At 48.0% G+C, this 15,398-nt stretch overlaps 1 protein-coding gene across 1 annotated transcript in view; it reads left to right on the top strand.

Annotated features, from left to right (window-relative positions):
• Nucleotides 1-540: 540 nt before the first annotated feature.
• Nucleotides 541-15,398, top strand: part of KANK4 (KN motif and ankyrin repeat domains 4) — a 31,664-nt gene continuing 16,806 nt past the window's right edge. The window contains exons 1-5 of the mRNA XM_060084224.1: nt 541-556; nt 6,601-8,526; nt 9,859-9,970; nt 13,183-13,401; nt 14,881-14,968. Coding sequence (XP_059940207.1) covers nt 541-556; nt 6,601-8,526; nt 9,859-9,970; nt 13,183-13,401; nt 14,881-14,968 — 2,361 coding nt within the window. The remainder of the gene's footprint in view (nt 557-6,600; nt 8,527-9,858; nt 9,971-13,182; nt 13,402-14,880; nt 14,969-15,398) is intronic.

The following is a 15,398-nucleotide window of genomic DNA, read 5'->3' as shown; positions in this document are numbered from 1 at the left end:
TGGGATGTCACAGATCACTTATAGGTACTCTGATTCCAGCTCTTCCAAAAAAATGGATTATGATTCTTTTACCATGACAGGAAGTGAGTAGATTTCAGCTCTTGATATTTTGGAAAGAGCACCATGCTGCTTGTCGGAGACCTGGGTCCAGTTCCTTCACGAATGTGCTGAGAGGCCTTGCACAGAACAATTAACTTCTAAGCCTTCGTTTTCTCATCTGTCTAGTTGGACCAGAGGCTTCCTTTGGTGTCAACCACTGCTAACATTCCATGAAGACACACCCAAGGTTATACTCTAGGAGTGTGTATAGGCTTTTAATTTCCCTCCTTGGAGAGCTACAAGCACATGGGCACCCTGGGAGAAAGGCAAGGAGGGGTGTTACTTTTTTTTTTTTCTTGGTGCTATGTTCCCTCCATACTTATTCTAATTGTAATGAGACTCTCCACTTTTCCATCCTCTTTCTTTCAGACCACTCCAACAAATTGTACAGGCTTATCGGAAGAAGAGTGCCCAAGAGACTGGCGGTCAGCATTCTCTAAGATGGAGAAGACAGACGGTAGGCAGGATCCCTTGTATTCCCTGTTCTACAGTGAGCACTGGGGTTGGAAAGCGGTTATTACCATAAATCCTGGAAACAGCTCAGGGGAGGCCTACGGGAGACCATCTAGGCGGTGCTGGGAAACCCAAACTGTGTGTTTCAGACATGAACAAGAGAAGGTAGTAGGGAATGAAAATGAAGGCTTATGTTTATATTGGAGTTGTGTACTTTTTGTAGTGTTTCTTATCCCTTCCAAGCACCAAGAAGGGAGCAGGATGATCTCACTCATTCACCTCATTTTAGAGATGAGGAACTTGAGGTCTAAAAATGAGGCACAATTTGGTAAAAGAGCCTGCATTCATACCTGTGTGATTTTCCAAGGCATTTCACTTGTTTGAGCTTCACTTCCCTCCTATATCAGTTAGCTTTGCTGTGTAACAAACCACTCAAAAATGTATTGACTTAAAGATATTTATTATTTCTTAAAAGATTCTGTGGATTGGCTAAGCCATTATTCTGGGCTGGGCCAGCTTGACTGATCTCTGCTGGACTTGTTCACATGTCTGTGGTCTTCTGGGTGACTTGTCCTGATGGTTTAGAATGGTTACACTCACATGTCTGGTGGTGGACTCCATGTCACCTAGGGCATTGGTGATGATTTGGCCGTGTGTCTTTTGTTGCCCAGCAGGCTAGTTGGGGTTTGTTCACATGACGACAGAAGGGTTCCAAGCACAGCAAAAACGGACAAACTCTAATGTGCAAGCAACTTTCAAATCTCTGCATCTGTCACATTTGCTGTTGACCAAGTCACAAGGCCAAGCCTAGGGTCAGTGTGGGAGGGAAGTACCCAAGGGTGGGTTATAATGGTGGCTATTTTTGCAAACAGTCTGCCACACCTTGTCTGTAAGCAGGTATGAATACCTACTTCGCAGGGTTGGTAAAGGATTAAATGAGATAATGCATGTAAGGTTGTTGAGTAATAACTATCTAGCCCAATGAATATTCCCCTTTCCCTCCCCAGGAAACTTGCCAAACATCATAGACTAGACCCCGATCCTCTGACTTCTAATGAAATGCTTTTTCCAGATTACCCAATGTCAGGAAACAGGAGAGCCTATATGGCCCTTCACTGGTACAGGACTCAAGGATTGGACAGCAGCTCCAGCCCCGCCTTATCCTTCTTTCCAAATGCAGTTACCATATATTTCAAAAGTCTGCCTCTCTCCCCAGGGAGCTGCCTTTTCAGCGCATCCCTGAAAGTGGTCCCACAGAACACCAGCTAATTCCCTTAATGCCCCGGGGGCCTGTCATTCCTGCCTGCCTCATTTGTCCCCGCTCAGCATCCTTGGCACGGCTGCTTTCCACGTGATCACCCACAACTAGCTAAGAAAGGCACCCCTCCCTTCAAGCACACACATCTCACAAAATAAAGGCAGAGGAGGGAAAAGACAGCTTCCACTGTCTTGGCCTTTTGAAGAGATTCATTTAATTCCCCTTCTTTCTGGTTGTATTTTTGGCCACTTTCTCTCTAGTTTCTGTTTTTCCCATTTCCTTCAGAAACTGAGTATAGGCTTTTGGACTTTTTTCCTCATTTTAAATGCCTCTGATGGGTTCCCTTACTTGCACCCCACTTCACTTTTTCCCTCAGGGTAATGACTGTGGCCCCTTCCTCCTTCCCTTGTCTCCTTCCAATCCCTTTTCTCATGCCTACCTGTAAGTCTTAGGCTCATGACTGTGTTTGCAGGTCCTTTCCAACTTGGGTCTAGTGATCTGGGGTGCTTTCAGACTGAGACTCTGTAGGGAATTCTAGGTAGCTCTGAGCCTCATATATCTTACTTTTTTCTTCTCCCCTGACTCGTTTTTCCCAGTTTCTCCAGAATTATTTTCTTGGACTCTCACTTCCTCTTGATGCTGTAGTCCTAACACAGAGTTAAATATTCAAGAAAGAGCACATTCTCCGTGAATCTCCCCCTGCCCCGTTCAGAGCTAGCCCGTCCTCGTCTTTTGGCCCCTTTGTTGAGTACCTATGCCATGTTCTCTACTGCATCGGTGCTAATAATCACAACTCTGTGAGTTAGGTATTCTTATCCCCACGTTAGAAATGCAGAGACTGAGGCATAGGGAATTTAAATAATTTGCCCAGAATCACAGAGGCAGGAGGTAACAGAGGCAGGATTCAACTCCAGCCAGTCATGTGTTGGTTTGTCAGATCTGAAGTTCATTTTGAGTAGAGACAGTCCTCCTAATTAATTCTCACCCTGGCCCAATGCCTGGAATTCTGAGCTCCTGCATACCTATCACCAGGTAGAATTAAAAGGAGCAGAACTTAATGTGAGCATAGATCTCCCAGCATATCAGATCAAGCTCCCTCATTCAAGGTCCAGCATTCCTCTTGCACTGGGAGAAAGAGAAGGAATGCAGAACGGTGGGTGGCAGGCTCAGCAGCACAATGTGTGTGTGTGTGTGTGTGTGTGTGTGTGTGTGAGAGAGAGAGAGAGAGAGAGAGAGAGAGAGAGAGAGAGAGGAGAGAGACCCCATAGTGTAGCTTAGGAAAGCACCTATTAAACCCGTCATCCTGGATAACTGCTCAGTCTCCCTGACTTCTTCGATTCACCTCAATCTCCCTTGTGCAGTATTTTCCCTTGGAACCTGCTGTTCCTCATTTGATGCTATTATTGTATTTGTGCTCTGGACCTGCTCTCAGAGGCTGATGGGCAAATCAGCTCATTTCTACCGAATTGAGGCAGTAAGCAGATAAATAATGCAGTCTCTCCTTTGGAGTGTTCTTTGCCTTCTGGGTCATAAATCTGCTCCCTATTTAACTTTAGACAAATACCTCCTCTCTGATTTGGCTTGTTCCTATAATCCAGGAGGCTGCTGAACTGGCCAGTAGGCCTAAGAGTATAGCCAAGTGCAGCTGGGAAACTAACAAAGAACAATTGCTGTCATTGAGACTACAAGTGGGCCTCTTTGGGAGAAAGCAGGTTTGTAAAAAATCATGTGGGTGCATGGGAACTTATTGGAGTTTTTTGGGTGCTGGAGGAGTGTTTACTCCTTATCTGCCTGGAGTCCAGGTATCTGCACAGAAGCTCTGGAACCCAACTTGGACCAACCCTGTGGATCAGCACCAATGCCTTGCTGTGTTCCCTGCTGAGGCCGAGACTTACTCACCCACAGGCCCTGCAACTTTACTTAGCCCTGAGGCTGGTAGGGTCGATTGTGTCAGTGTTCAAGGGTTCAGCCTTTATGTGTCTACTTGGCTTCTTTAGTTCTTTGGAGATAACTGTACTTCCCTAAGCACAGTTCCTGTGCCCCAAGCATGTAGCACTGGCCAGAAGGACAGATCAGATAGGCAAGTGGGAGGAGCTCAGTCCAAATACGTCATCACTCTTAGGGAGAAAGCAGCCCTATATGTGCCCCAGGTAACGCCATCATTTGCACCTCTTCTTGAACCTGCCCCTCCCTTCCAATCCCTTCGCCTCTTTCACCTTGACCATGTCAGCAATCTCCCAACTGGTGTTCAGGCCTCTGGTTTGTTCTTCTAATCCTCTGTAAGAATGCTCACTGCGAAATCACATTTGACCAAGTCACTCCCTTGTGTAAAACCCTTTGATGACTCCCACTGCCTAGAGAGTAAAGTCAAAGCTTGTTGGCATGCATACAAGTGGCTCCCTGATCTGGCTCTTGCTGACCTTTCCAATTTTGTCTTTTTCTACTCCTCACCCTTCTCTTCCACACATATCAACTGTGTTTATAGAACCCTGTATTACTATGGATTTTCACACCTTAATGCATTTGCCCATTCTCTGACATATATCTGATCTGTCCTGGCTATCTATTGCTGCATAACAAACCACCCCAAAGCTTAGTGGCTTAAAACAATCATGCATTACTAACACAAGTTCAGCTGAGTGGTTCTCATTTGGAGTCCCTCCTGTCATTGAAATCAGATGATGGCTGAGGCTGGAATCATCTGAAGTTCTTTTACTTATGTCTGGCACCTGGGCTAGGATGTCTGGAACAGCTCAGTCTGGTGAGGCATCTCTCACCATCTCTTCACATGACCTCTCTCTGGAGCTACTTGGGCTTACTCACAGTATGGCAGTCTCGGGGAAGTTGGACTCCTTACATGACATCTGGCTTCCCCCTGAGTGTGCATTCTAAGAGACGCAGGTAGAACTTAGAGGCTTCTTATGACCTAATCTTGGCATTCTCTCAGTGTCATTTCTGCCATTTTCTTTTGGTCAAAGCAGTCACAGGCCAGCTGAGATTCAAAAGCATAGAGAAATGGACCCCACCTCTCAATATAAGATTCCCTTGCCTGTCTAGAGAAGGTAGGAATTGATAATGGCCATCTTGGAGATAAACAGCTACAATGTCTTTCACCCTCTTGTGTTCTCCTGGCAAACTGCTATTTATTCATTTAACACCCAGTTATATGTCGCTCTTATGAAGTCATCCCTCTCCAACCAAGGCAGAATTAGCCTCTAAGTCCAAGAAAGTTTTTCTGAGAAACTAGGAAAATAAGTCAAGAAGGAACACTGGTCCTTGAGCGTGTATCTGTTACCATCCTTGTCATACTGCATCGTACTTGTTGGTGTTTCTCCTACTTGACCATACTTTTTTTTTGAGGGTAGAGCTATACCTGATTCATCTCTGTGTCCTTAAGATCTATCTTAGCAACCAACAGAGGTGCTCAATAAATAGTGGTTGAGGTAAGTGAATTCAATTGCTGCTATTTTGTCATTTTCCCCCCAGGGCCTATTACTCTTGGAGTCAAGCAATCAGTCAGATGCAAAGAATTTGAGGATCCCCTCCTATGTACCCAGCAAGTCAGTTTCCATTAGGGGGCTTCAGTTCTCTGTAATTTGGACTTCCACAAAGATAATAACTATAATATTGAGTGTGTATTGAATGTTCATCATGTGCTAGGCATTGTTCTAAGCACTTCATATGTATTAATCAGTCCTCACAATCTCATCTTACCTGTTATTATTGCTATCTTATGGATGATGAGACACAGGGAGGCTAAGTAATTTCCCCAAAGTCACAGAGCTGAAATATAGACCAGGCTCCAGGGTCTGTATTCTTGGCCTCTGTGCTCTCCACTAATGTCCTCTCCTGAACTCAGCATTTTCAGAGCATGTTTAGCAGAATGTCACAGAGGTAATAAAGGGTGTCACATTAGGAACATGAAAACAACAAAGATTATTTAACCTGAGGAAGATGCTAATTGGAGACAAATCCCTATGGATTCAAATAATCAAAGGACTGACTTGTTCTCAGCATCCTCTGCTGGAGTCAAGATCAGTGGTGCCTTGGTGTGATGGAGAACTTTCTCATCGTGATATTCTCCTGATACTTTGGGCTGCTCTGAAAAATCATGAGTCCCACACCTCTTGGAGGAATGTTTGCCAATGTCCCTTCTGACATTGATTGTCCCATTTTCCTCCACCACCTTTTTTTCCAGTTTGTGAAAAAGGTGGTATTTCCTTACCTGGCATGAGTTTTTGAAAGTGAAACTTGTTTGTTAAGCACTACGCAGTTTTCCAGGGGAAAAGAGCATAGGCTGTGCATGATTATGGGTGCCCGTTCTGAGCTTCATGTACCTAGAGGCTCAGCCATCAGAGGAAGCTTAAGTAATGCAGGAGGCACGGCTCCTTGATATCTCTGGCTTTAGCAAGATTTACTAGGACCTATTTGAATAATGCAAGGTCCTTTTTTAATATTGAGACAATCGTGTATCTCATCCTTTGAAAATGTCCATATTCATAATTACCAATTAGTACCCTGATTTGGCAAATTCCTGGCCACAGTGGTAACTGAAATGCCATACTGCAAATTGGAAACTACTCCCTCTACCTATTTCCTTGGAGACACTGGCTAAGTCCACATTGATTTAATAACAGGATTTCTCAGCCCAGCCAAAAGACGGTGAGCATCACAGCATAATTCAGAGGCTGGAACATTTAGGAGAACACTTATGCGAGAGATATTAGGTCTCACTGCCTGTCTTTCTCATTAATGTTGTGCTTCTTTTTCACATGTCTTATGTCTCCCAGCCAAAGACCAGTCCTCTCAGGGGGATGAAGAGAAAGACCCTCCAAAGAGCCACCCCTACTCCGTGGAGACCCCATATGGCTTCCACTTAGACCTGGACTTCCTCAAGTATGTGGATGACATCGAGAAGGGAAACACCATCAAAAGGATTCCTATCCACAGAAGGGCCAAGCAGGCCAAGTTTAGCACTTTGCCCCGAAACTTCAGCCTTCCCGACAGCGGGGCTCGCCCCCATGCTGCTCTTTCCCACCCAAACTGGCCCCCAGTGGTGCCAAGTAAGGTGTCACTCGGGACAGAGGCGCGAGCCCAGCCACTGCCGCTCGGTGATCACCCCCAAGCCGCCGGCGGGAGCGAGGCGAGCTACCACCGGAAGGCGCTGCTGACGGAGACGGCCAGACAGCTGGAGGCTGCTGCTCCCAGGGAGGCTGAGGTCGCCTCCGGGAGTGGACGGCCCCAGCTCTTGAGAGCATCCAGCATGCCAGCCACGCTGCTGCAAAACAGGGCCTCGGAGGACCCAAGCCTAAACTCAGGGCCCCCGACCCCGCCCGCCCTCCCCCCACTTCAGGGCGAAGGCGGTGTCTGTGATGGTGCCTTTGGCCCTGCGGAAGGATTTGCAGGTTTTTCCAACTCCACCCAGCGAGCAGCAGCTCAACCAGAAGCCAGAGAGTCCGGAGACCTGGTGCCAGGAATACCGGAGCTGATCCTGAAGGGGCCTGAGCCTCCAGAGGGTGAAGAAGAAGCTGCAGGTCACCTCCCTGTCTCAAGTCCTCCTTTCTCAGCACTTGTAGTTCTAGAGGATGCAGGAGACCAGCAGGAAAGCAGACAAGCCGAGGTGGCGGTCACGACCCCCGGCTCCCCAACACCAAGCCCCCCACCTCTGCCATCACCCGTCCCTGAGAATGAGCTCCCCCTGGAAGAAATCGAGCTCAACATCAGCGAGATCCCACCGCCGCCACCTGTAGAAGTAGACGTGAGAAGCATCGGCATCCGGGTCACGGAGGAAAGCCTGGGCCTTACCTCCGTGGATCCTGGCAGCATCTCCAGCCTGAAGCAGCAGCTCTCGGGCCTTGAGGGTGAGTTGTCTGGAAGAACTGAGGAACTAGCCCAAGTCAGAGCTGCCCTCCAGCGGCAGGAGGAGGAAATCAAGGCTAGGGGGCAGAGGGTTCGAGAGCTAGAGTGCACTGTAGCTCAACTGACAGAAAAGCTTAGCCACGAGAACACCAAAGATGCTCAGGGCCAGACTGATGCCATGGTCAACACTGACCCTCTGCAAGGACTCTTGACCAGGGAGTCGTGTGACAAGAACATTGGGGTCAACCTTATGGGCAACACAAGATCTGAAAGCTGGGGGGCCTGGGGAAAGGGGAATGGCGTCCTGTGGAGGCAGGAAGGTCACAAATGGGAGGATCGGAGCCCAGCAGAATTTGTGTCACCATCCCAGCTGTCACTGCCACGGGGATCCAAGATGGTCCTCACCCCCTCTTTACATAGCTGCCTCTCCACTGAGCTCAGGATCGAAGAAGGATGCTCTGACCAGGAAGAAGGCCGTCAGGTAGGAGCCGAGGGTCCAGTCAGGGGAGCAAGAGGCTCTCCAAGGAGCAGCGAGAGAAAGGCTCCCCCAGCAGGGAGGAAGGAGGCCGGTTCAGAGCTCCCGGGGAAGGAGCGCCCAGGAAGGCCACCGAGCTCACCCACCACCGATGCCACTATTGGGCAGTACGTTAAGAAGATCCAGGAACTCCTGCAGGAGCAGTGGAGCTGCCTGGAGCATGGGTACCCAGAGCTGGCCCGTGCCATCAAGCAGCCCGCCTCCAAGCTCAGCAGCATCCAGAGCCAGCTACAGAGCTCCCTCAACCTGCTGCTGTCCGCCTACTCGGCCCACACTCCACCCCAGAAGGAGCCCCCGGGCCCCTCTTCCTCCCCGCCGACGGGTAAATACTGGTGCCTGAGACGGGGAACCATTGCTCCTTGACGAGTCAAAGGGGAAAAGGGTTTTAATTGCATGCATATGTTTTTTTTTTTAAAGGTTTAAGCACATCCAGGAACCCAGTGGAATAAAAACTGATCTCTGTGACAGTGGAGGCTTGGAACCTCTGCTCTTGTCCTTGCTCTAACGTTGGGACTGACTGCAGGGCCACCACATACAGCCGTTCACATAGCACAGGGCACAAAGGTGCCAGAGGGTAAATGGGAGCTGAAACCCATCCCACACTTGCCAAGCCTGCAGCACTGTGTGTCTGCCCAGAGAGGTGCCTCTTTCTCATTTGCATTGTGCGGAGGCAATGTCTAGGGTGAAGAAAGGCCCTGGCTGTGAGTGCTTTAAACCTCTGCCTTCCTTAATTGTTTCTTGGGCTCTTGCATTCCTGTGGTCCTGCCCAGTTCTTGCACATTAGAGGTTTTTTGTAGCCTTGTTTTGGAGGATCATTATATTGAGAGCTGAAGTATTTTACTGAATTATTTTCTCTCTCTCTCTCTCCCTCTGTGTCTCTGTGTGTGTGTGTGTGTGTGTGTGTGAGAGAGAGAGAGAGAGAGAGAGAGAGAGAAATTGGGCGATACTCACATGTGGAAGTCGACCCTTTGGCAGAGCGGCTCTTCCTCCTATAACAGATCACGCACTCTGGAGTTAAGTGGAACCATATTTTGCTTTGCTCAACGGGCAGCAGCGTGTGAGTCTGCTTCCTGCCGCAGATCACAAATTGGCTGTTTTCTCATTATTTCGGTGCTAGTTCTCGTCTTACTCATTGTGAATTGCCTCCTGTAACTTTGAGCCCAGCAAAAGAAGACTTGTGCTCTTGCTCATGTGATTTCCCTGGCTACCCCACATCACAAGTGTCATCTAGCTTGTGAGTCAGGAAGGACCGCTGGGGTGCCCTCAAGCAGAAGTGGGTACTGGACCAGGGGTCAGGAGGCCTAAGTTCTACTCCTGCTCTGCCATTCACTGAGCAAATCTGAGCCTCAGATTTCCCCAGACTAAGATATAGGGTCAACAATGGCACTCACACCACATGGTTCAAGAATGCTCCAATAACTCTACTCTGCAATCCACACGTAGAGGGTTTGTGAACTGGAACAATTTGGCTGGCATTGACCAGAAGGCTGGGACACCTCAAAGACCCTCAGTATATTTGATTTAAATTATCTAGTTCCCTTTCTGCCTCTTCACACACCTTCAGCCTGTGTGCCCTCAAAGCAAGAGTCCCAGTTCTGCTGCATTCTGGGGCATCCCCAAGATCATGCTAACCTGTGATGTTGTGTCTACCTAGAGATCTCCCCATCGACCAGCCTTAAATCCATAATGAAAAAGAAAGACTATGGCTTCCGTGCAGGAGGTAATGGGACCAAAAAGAACCTTCAGTTTGTTGGGGTTAACGGTGGGTAAGCATCGCTCGTGAAGCCCAGACTGCCCTCCACACTACCTCTCCTGCTGTTGCCCTGAGCACTCTCTTTTCCTAGGGGAAGCATCTGGTTTTCATTCTTCTTCAAGGGAATTAATCTCAACGGCCCTTTAAAACTCCCTCTCGGGTTTGCATGTGTTTGGCTTCTTGCCAGCTGTGGTAGTCTGTTGGATCCTGTGCTTTTAATATGTCTTGGCTTTGGTGTTCCCCGGGGCCAGGATTCTGGTGCCTTCTGCTAGTTTGGGGACACATGAGCCCTTTAACGAAGACGTTTAATCTGAACCGTAACACTGAACCTAGGACAAATTCTTAATTTGTAGAACTTCAAATTTCATCCTTTTAATTTTTTCCTTCCTTTAACTAACTTACGGCAAACCAGACCAACTTTTTTAGGATGAAGAAAAATGATCAATGTCTATTGACTCAGAACGTGAACCAGACCTTATATAGTGTAGAGAGTAAATCACTGGATTTAGAATATTTGCTAAATCAGTCATTCAACAAACATTTATTAAGTACCGATGATGTGTTTGGTGGTAGGGATAAAAAAGTCAAATAAATCATTGTCCCAGCCTTTAACTCACAGTTTGGACATGGGCTGAGATAAGACGGAAGTAAAGGGAGAACGCTGACAGGATGAGATGAACACTAGTAGAGAAAGAAGTGGAGGATGGTGGGAAAGCCCAAAGCAGGGGCACCAGGCCCAGCCAGGGGTGGGCCCAGGAGGCTGCCTGGAACAGGTCAGAACCCCTGCTAATTTGGGTGAGACCAGAAGGAAGACACCCAATTCAGACATGGGTGACGTCACTACTGTGGCAGGTTCTGTGAGGGGAATGTCAGAAAGATTGAAATGAGATGTCATAGGAGGGTTGCTGTTCTCATGCCTGCTGACGCCAGACACTGTGGCCAGAGGAGAAACCATTTTTTTCTGAGCTTTCCCCAGTTTGTGTACAGAAAGCAGAATCAGACTCACCTCAAAGTCTAAAGCAGGTCCCATCTCTCCCCTGCTTAAATACTTGCAAAAGTGGCAGCTTTTGTTTTTTGTTTTTTTAATATTTATCTATTTATTTATTGGCTGCTTCGGGTCTTAGTTGCGGCACGGGCTCTTCCTTGCAGTGTGCAGGCTCCAGAGCGCCTGGGCTGTGTAGTTGCAGCACACGGGCTCAGTTGCCCCGTGGCACGTGGATTCTTAGTTCCCCAATGAGGGATCGAACTGGCGTCCCCTGGATTGCAAGATGGATTCTTAACCACTGGCCCACCAGGGAAGTCCCCCAAAGTGCCAGCTTTGTACCAAAACCTGGAGGTCCATCTTGTGACTACAGCCTGCCTCATCCCCCGTCACTGGCTCCGGGCTTTCTTCCCTTAAACATGCTCAGTCAGGCTGATCTTGGGGCCTTTGCATTCGCTGTTTCCTCCACTTAAAGTTCTCTCCCAGATATCCCTCAGTATCTGTCAGTCTGGTGCAGTGGTTCTCAACCTTGACTGCACCTTGGAAACCCTGGGGGAGCCTTAAAAATACTGATGCCTGGCTCCCCCTCCTGGAAGACTCCGGTTTAATTAGTCTCAGGTGCAGTACAGGTATTGGGAACTTTAAACACCCTCAGGTGATTCTAACATGCAGCCAACGTTAAAAACGTCTGCTCTAATTAAAGTAGTCCCTTTGGGCTTCCCTGGTGGCGCAGTGGTTGAGAGTCTGCCTGCCGATGCAGGGGACACGGGTTCGTGCCCCGGTCCGGGAGGATCCCACATGCCGCGGAGCAACTGGGCCCGTGAGCCATGGCTGCTGAGCCTGTGCGTCCGGGGCCTGTGCTCTGCAACGGGAGAGGCCACAACAGTGAGAGGCCCGCGTACCGCAAAAAAAAAAAAAAAAAAAAAAAGTAGCCCCTCCTCCCATCACACTATCCCGTGGCCTGTTATTAGTTTACTCATTGCTCTTATCGTTATCTGAATATATTGTTTACGTGTTTATTTTCTGCCTTTCCCTACTTAGAGTTTAAGCTCAGTTAGGATAGGGACTTTGGTTATAACATTTAGAACGGTGCCTGGCACATAGTAGGTATTCAGTAAATGTCTGTTGAATGAATGAACTTCCAGGTGGAGCTTTTATGAAGCAATTCTAAGATAAGAACTGTTTGGTAAACTTAATAAGTCCTGTTTTCTTAATCACAAAAGCAAAATGTTGTGCCAAGCACAGTAGAGGAAGAAATATCTGGGGTTTGAACAAGACAGAATGTGAGCATACTAGGGAGCAGTCTGGGTTTGCAAATCCAGTGAGCACAGGGCCTTTACATAGGGACCACCATTCAGATAAAGGGCATGAGGGGGTTCAGTAGAAGCTGTGGCCACTGGTCTCCCCTGGTCTCTGTGGCAGTGCCAGTAGGCCAAGAACCTGAAATCTTCATCTTAACTGGAGCATCCTCCATCGGAGGTCTCCTGTTGACCATCAGCAGAGGGATCAATACATCTTCCAGAACTTTCCTCTCTGGTCTCTGGTCTGCCACCTCAATAGAGTTGCATATAACTGAACATAAGGATCATTGCTGGGGAGGGAAGGCCAGTCAAGTGGCCCACGCCCTCACTTTTGCTGTTTTAAGCCGTGGTTGAAACAGCAACTGAGAAAGGCAGGTGCTAGGTTCAAGTATCCCAACTGTTCACGTGTCCCATGGAACCCTGCCAGGAGTGAACACAGATGTTTCCTCCCTTGTCAGCTGTAAGCTGGGATAGAACAGTGTGGCCAAAGGGAGGCTTCACAGTCACCCAGAGATGTGAAGATTCGTTAGGCAATTCAGAGAACTCAGGGTGGAGGATGTTTGCCTAGATCTGGGTCCCTCTCAGGACAGGACATTAGGGTTCCAGAATCAAATGCTTTCATGAGAGCCTTGGATACGTGGATCATCTGAATGCATCGACCAATTAGGCCATGGGCTGTTTGTGTGTTTGTTGCAAAGAGCTTAGTTAATTACCCTTTTCCCCAAATGGCCTCCAGCGTTAAAAGGTACAGAGCCCTTAAAAGCATGTTCCTCTGACAGTAGGTTTCCTGGGAGTCCCCTTGCCCAGCACTGCAAGTGTAGAGAATGGAGGATGAGGTTAGCAAGCCCGGAAGTGTTATTTGAAGCCCACCGAGTTCTCATTGGTGTTGACATGAGCATCGGGCAGGAAGCACGGAACGAGTGACCTTGTCTCCTTTCCCAGCTATGAGACCACCTCGAGTGAGGAGACCAGCAGTGAGGACACCTCCCCAGAAGACTTGTCTGACAGCGAGGCCGAGAAGAAATGTGATGGCCCAGAATATAGGCGGGGCAAGGATGCCCACCTCAGCTACAAGGCGGGGCAGGGCATTCCCGAGGGCACCCGTGACACAGACCAGGAAGGCGGGCCTGCGGAAGAGCTTCCCCATCCCAAGGCTGAGAGGTGAGTCAGATGGGGATAGATGGGGCACTTGATCCTCTGAGAAAGAGCAAGGGCATTTATTCACCCTTTCTTCTGGTTGTTTGTTAATTCATTTATCCATCCATTCACCAATATTTATTGAGTTTCCAATCTATGCCAGGTACTGTGCATTGGTTAAACTAAACAGATCTAACTTCTGCCTTCATGGGATATACTGTCATAGACAGAGCTCTGCATATGAAGCTAACATGGCCTTAGCACTGAAAATGTGAAGGACTCTACAGGTATTCTCTTGATGTAATCCTTCTAACAATCTGTAAGGTAGAAATTATTATAAGCCCCACTTTACAGATGTGGAAACAGAGGCTTCGAGAAGTTAGTGACACAGCTAGCAGAGGTGGTGTTTCAACGCATGTCTTTTGTGATTCTCCCACATGTTTTTCTGCCTCTCCCTTTGGCCATACTGACATAACCCTGTTTTGGAAAGTGATGAGAGGTCACATGGCATGATGAAGAGAGTACTGACTTCGGGGTTGGACACACTTGGTTTCAAATCCTACGTCTGCCACGGTGTTTTTGAGCTGCGGTCGCCTCAGTTTCCTCATCTGTAAAATGCAGATAGTAGCAACCTGATAGATTTGATCTGAGGACTGGATGAGAAAAAGTATGTAAAAAAGTATGCAAAATGCCTCCTGCAGTGCCTGCCACATAGTAGGCTCTTGATAAATGGGAGAAATGAGAATAATAAGTACCATTCATTATCATTACCATCATCCCCAGCCTGGTTGCTGAAGGAATGATGAGCCGTGAATGGCAGCTGATTGTCCAGCAGTGCCGCAGGGCTGCTCCAAAATAGCAGCGCTGTAAGGACGCTATGAGAGCGGAGCTTCTCGGTGACCAACGCCATTGACTCCCAACCTAGGCCTCTCAGAGCTAAGTCTGCCCTTATACTAGCACAGGAGGAGTGCGTATCATTGAGAGTGCCCCAGCTTAATCGATTTTCATTTTATTGAATCAATTAGCACTTACTGTATCCTTCATGGAAGAATAACCGGAAGAAATTTGCTGCTGTGCATTGAGTCCTTTGGATTAGTCAAGTCACTCAGGCAGAAAATGTTGGCTCCAAAGTCGGAGAGATAACTCTCCCTTTCCCAGCGTGTCAGGAATGGCATTTGGGCCCGTGGTCCCCAAAATGCTTTGGTGGTCTGCTCCTGCCCCCTGAAAACAGCAGGATCCAAAGGGCAATGCGCTTAACTCACTCTTCAGAAGAGTTCAGAAGCCAAGCCTCCTGGTCAGGAGGCTGTGTTCACCCAGTATTTCTGGGGAATGCCCCTGACCCTGGGAAGTTGTCCAGTTTGGGTGTTTGAGTCGCTGAGAGGTAAAAGATGAGAGTGAAAGTCAAGGTAGGGGACTTTTTTTTTATCAACATGGAGACTGATATGTATATATATATATATATATATACACATACATACATACATACATATTTTTTTTCTTTAGATGTAAACCCTCAGAGGAATTCCTTAATGCATGCCGGGCATTGAGCCAACATCTGCCAGAAACTGGGACGACCACTGACCAGCTCTTGGTACTCTGATTTTTCATTATCATGTAAAGATTTCTATACTGTTTAAGTTTCACCTGGGTGACTTGGGTCCCATGCCTGACGCAGTGGTGTGGGTATGCATGGGTCCCTGTCTGCTGGCTGTTCTCTCATTTGCCCAAACTCTGCTGCCCAAGGTGATGGATTGTGCTGAGAAAGCAGAACCCATGCATGTGTACAGGAACCAGGCCTGCGGCTCAGAGGCATTTACCAAGTGTTATTAGGCGTCCCAACCTGAATGTGTCATAGAACTTTTGTGGTTTAGGCTCAAAATTGCCTCGCAGTTTGAGAGAACCATGAGTAGAGCGGAAAAGAGCAGGTGGAATGGGAACCGTGGTTCTACTCCCAGGACCGCTAGATAGAGGTGAGATATTGGGTGAGTCAATTCAACACTCAGGGCCGTGATTTCCTCATT

The sequence above is a fragment of the Mesoplodon densirostris genome, chromosome 2, assembly GCF_025265405.1.
Source record: "Mesoplodon densirostris isolate mMesDen1 chromosome 2, mMesDen1 primary haplotype, whole genome shotgun sequence".
NCBI lineage: Eukaryota > Metazoa > Chordata > Mammalia > Artiodactyla > Ziphiidae > Mesoplodon > Mesoplodon densirostris.
Note: the sequence above shows the minus strand (reverse complement) of the source record. Positions and strands in the feature narration are given on the sequence as shown.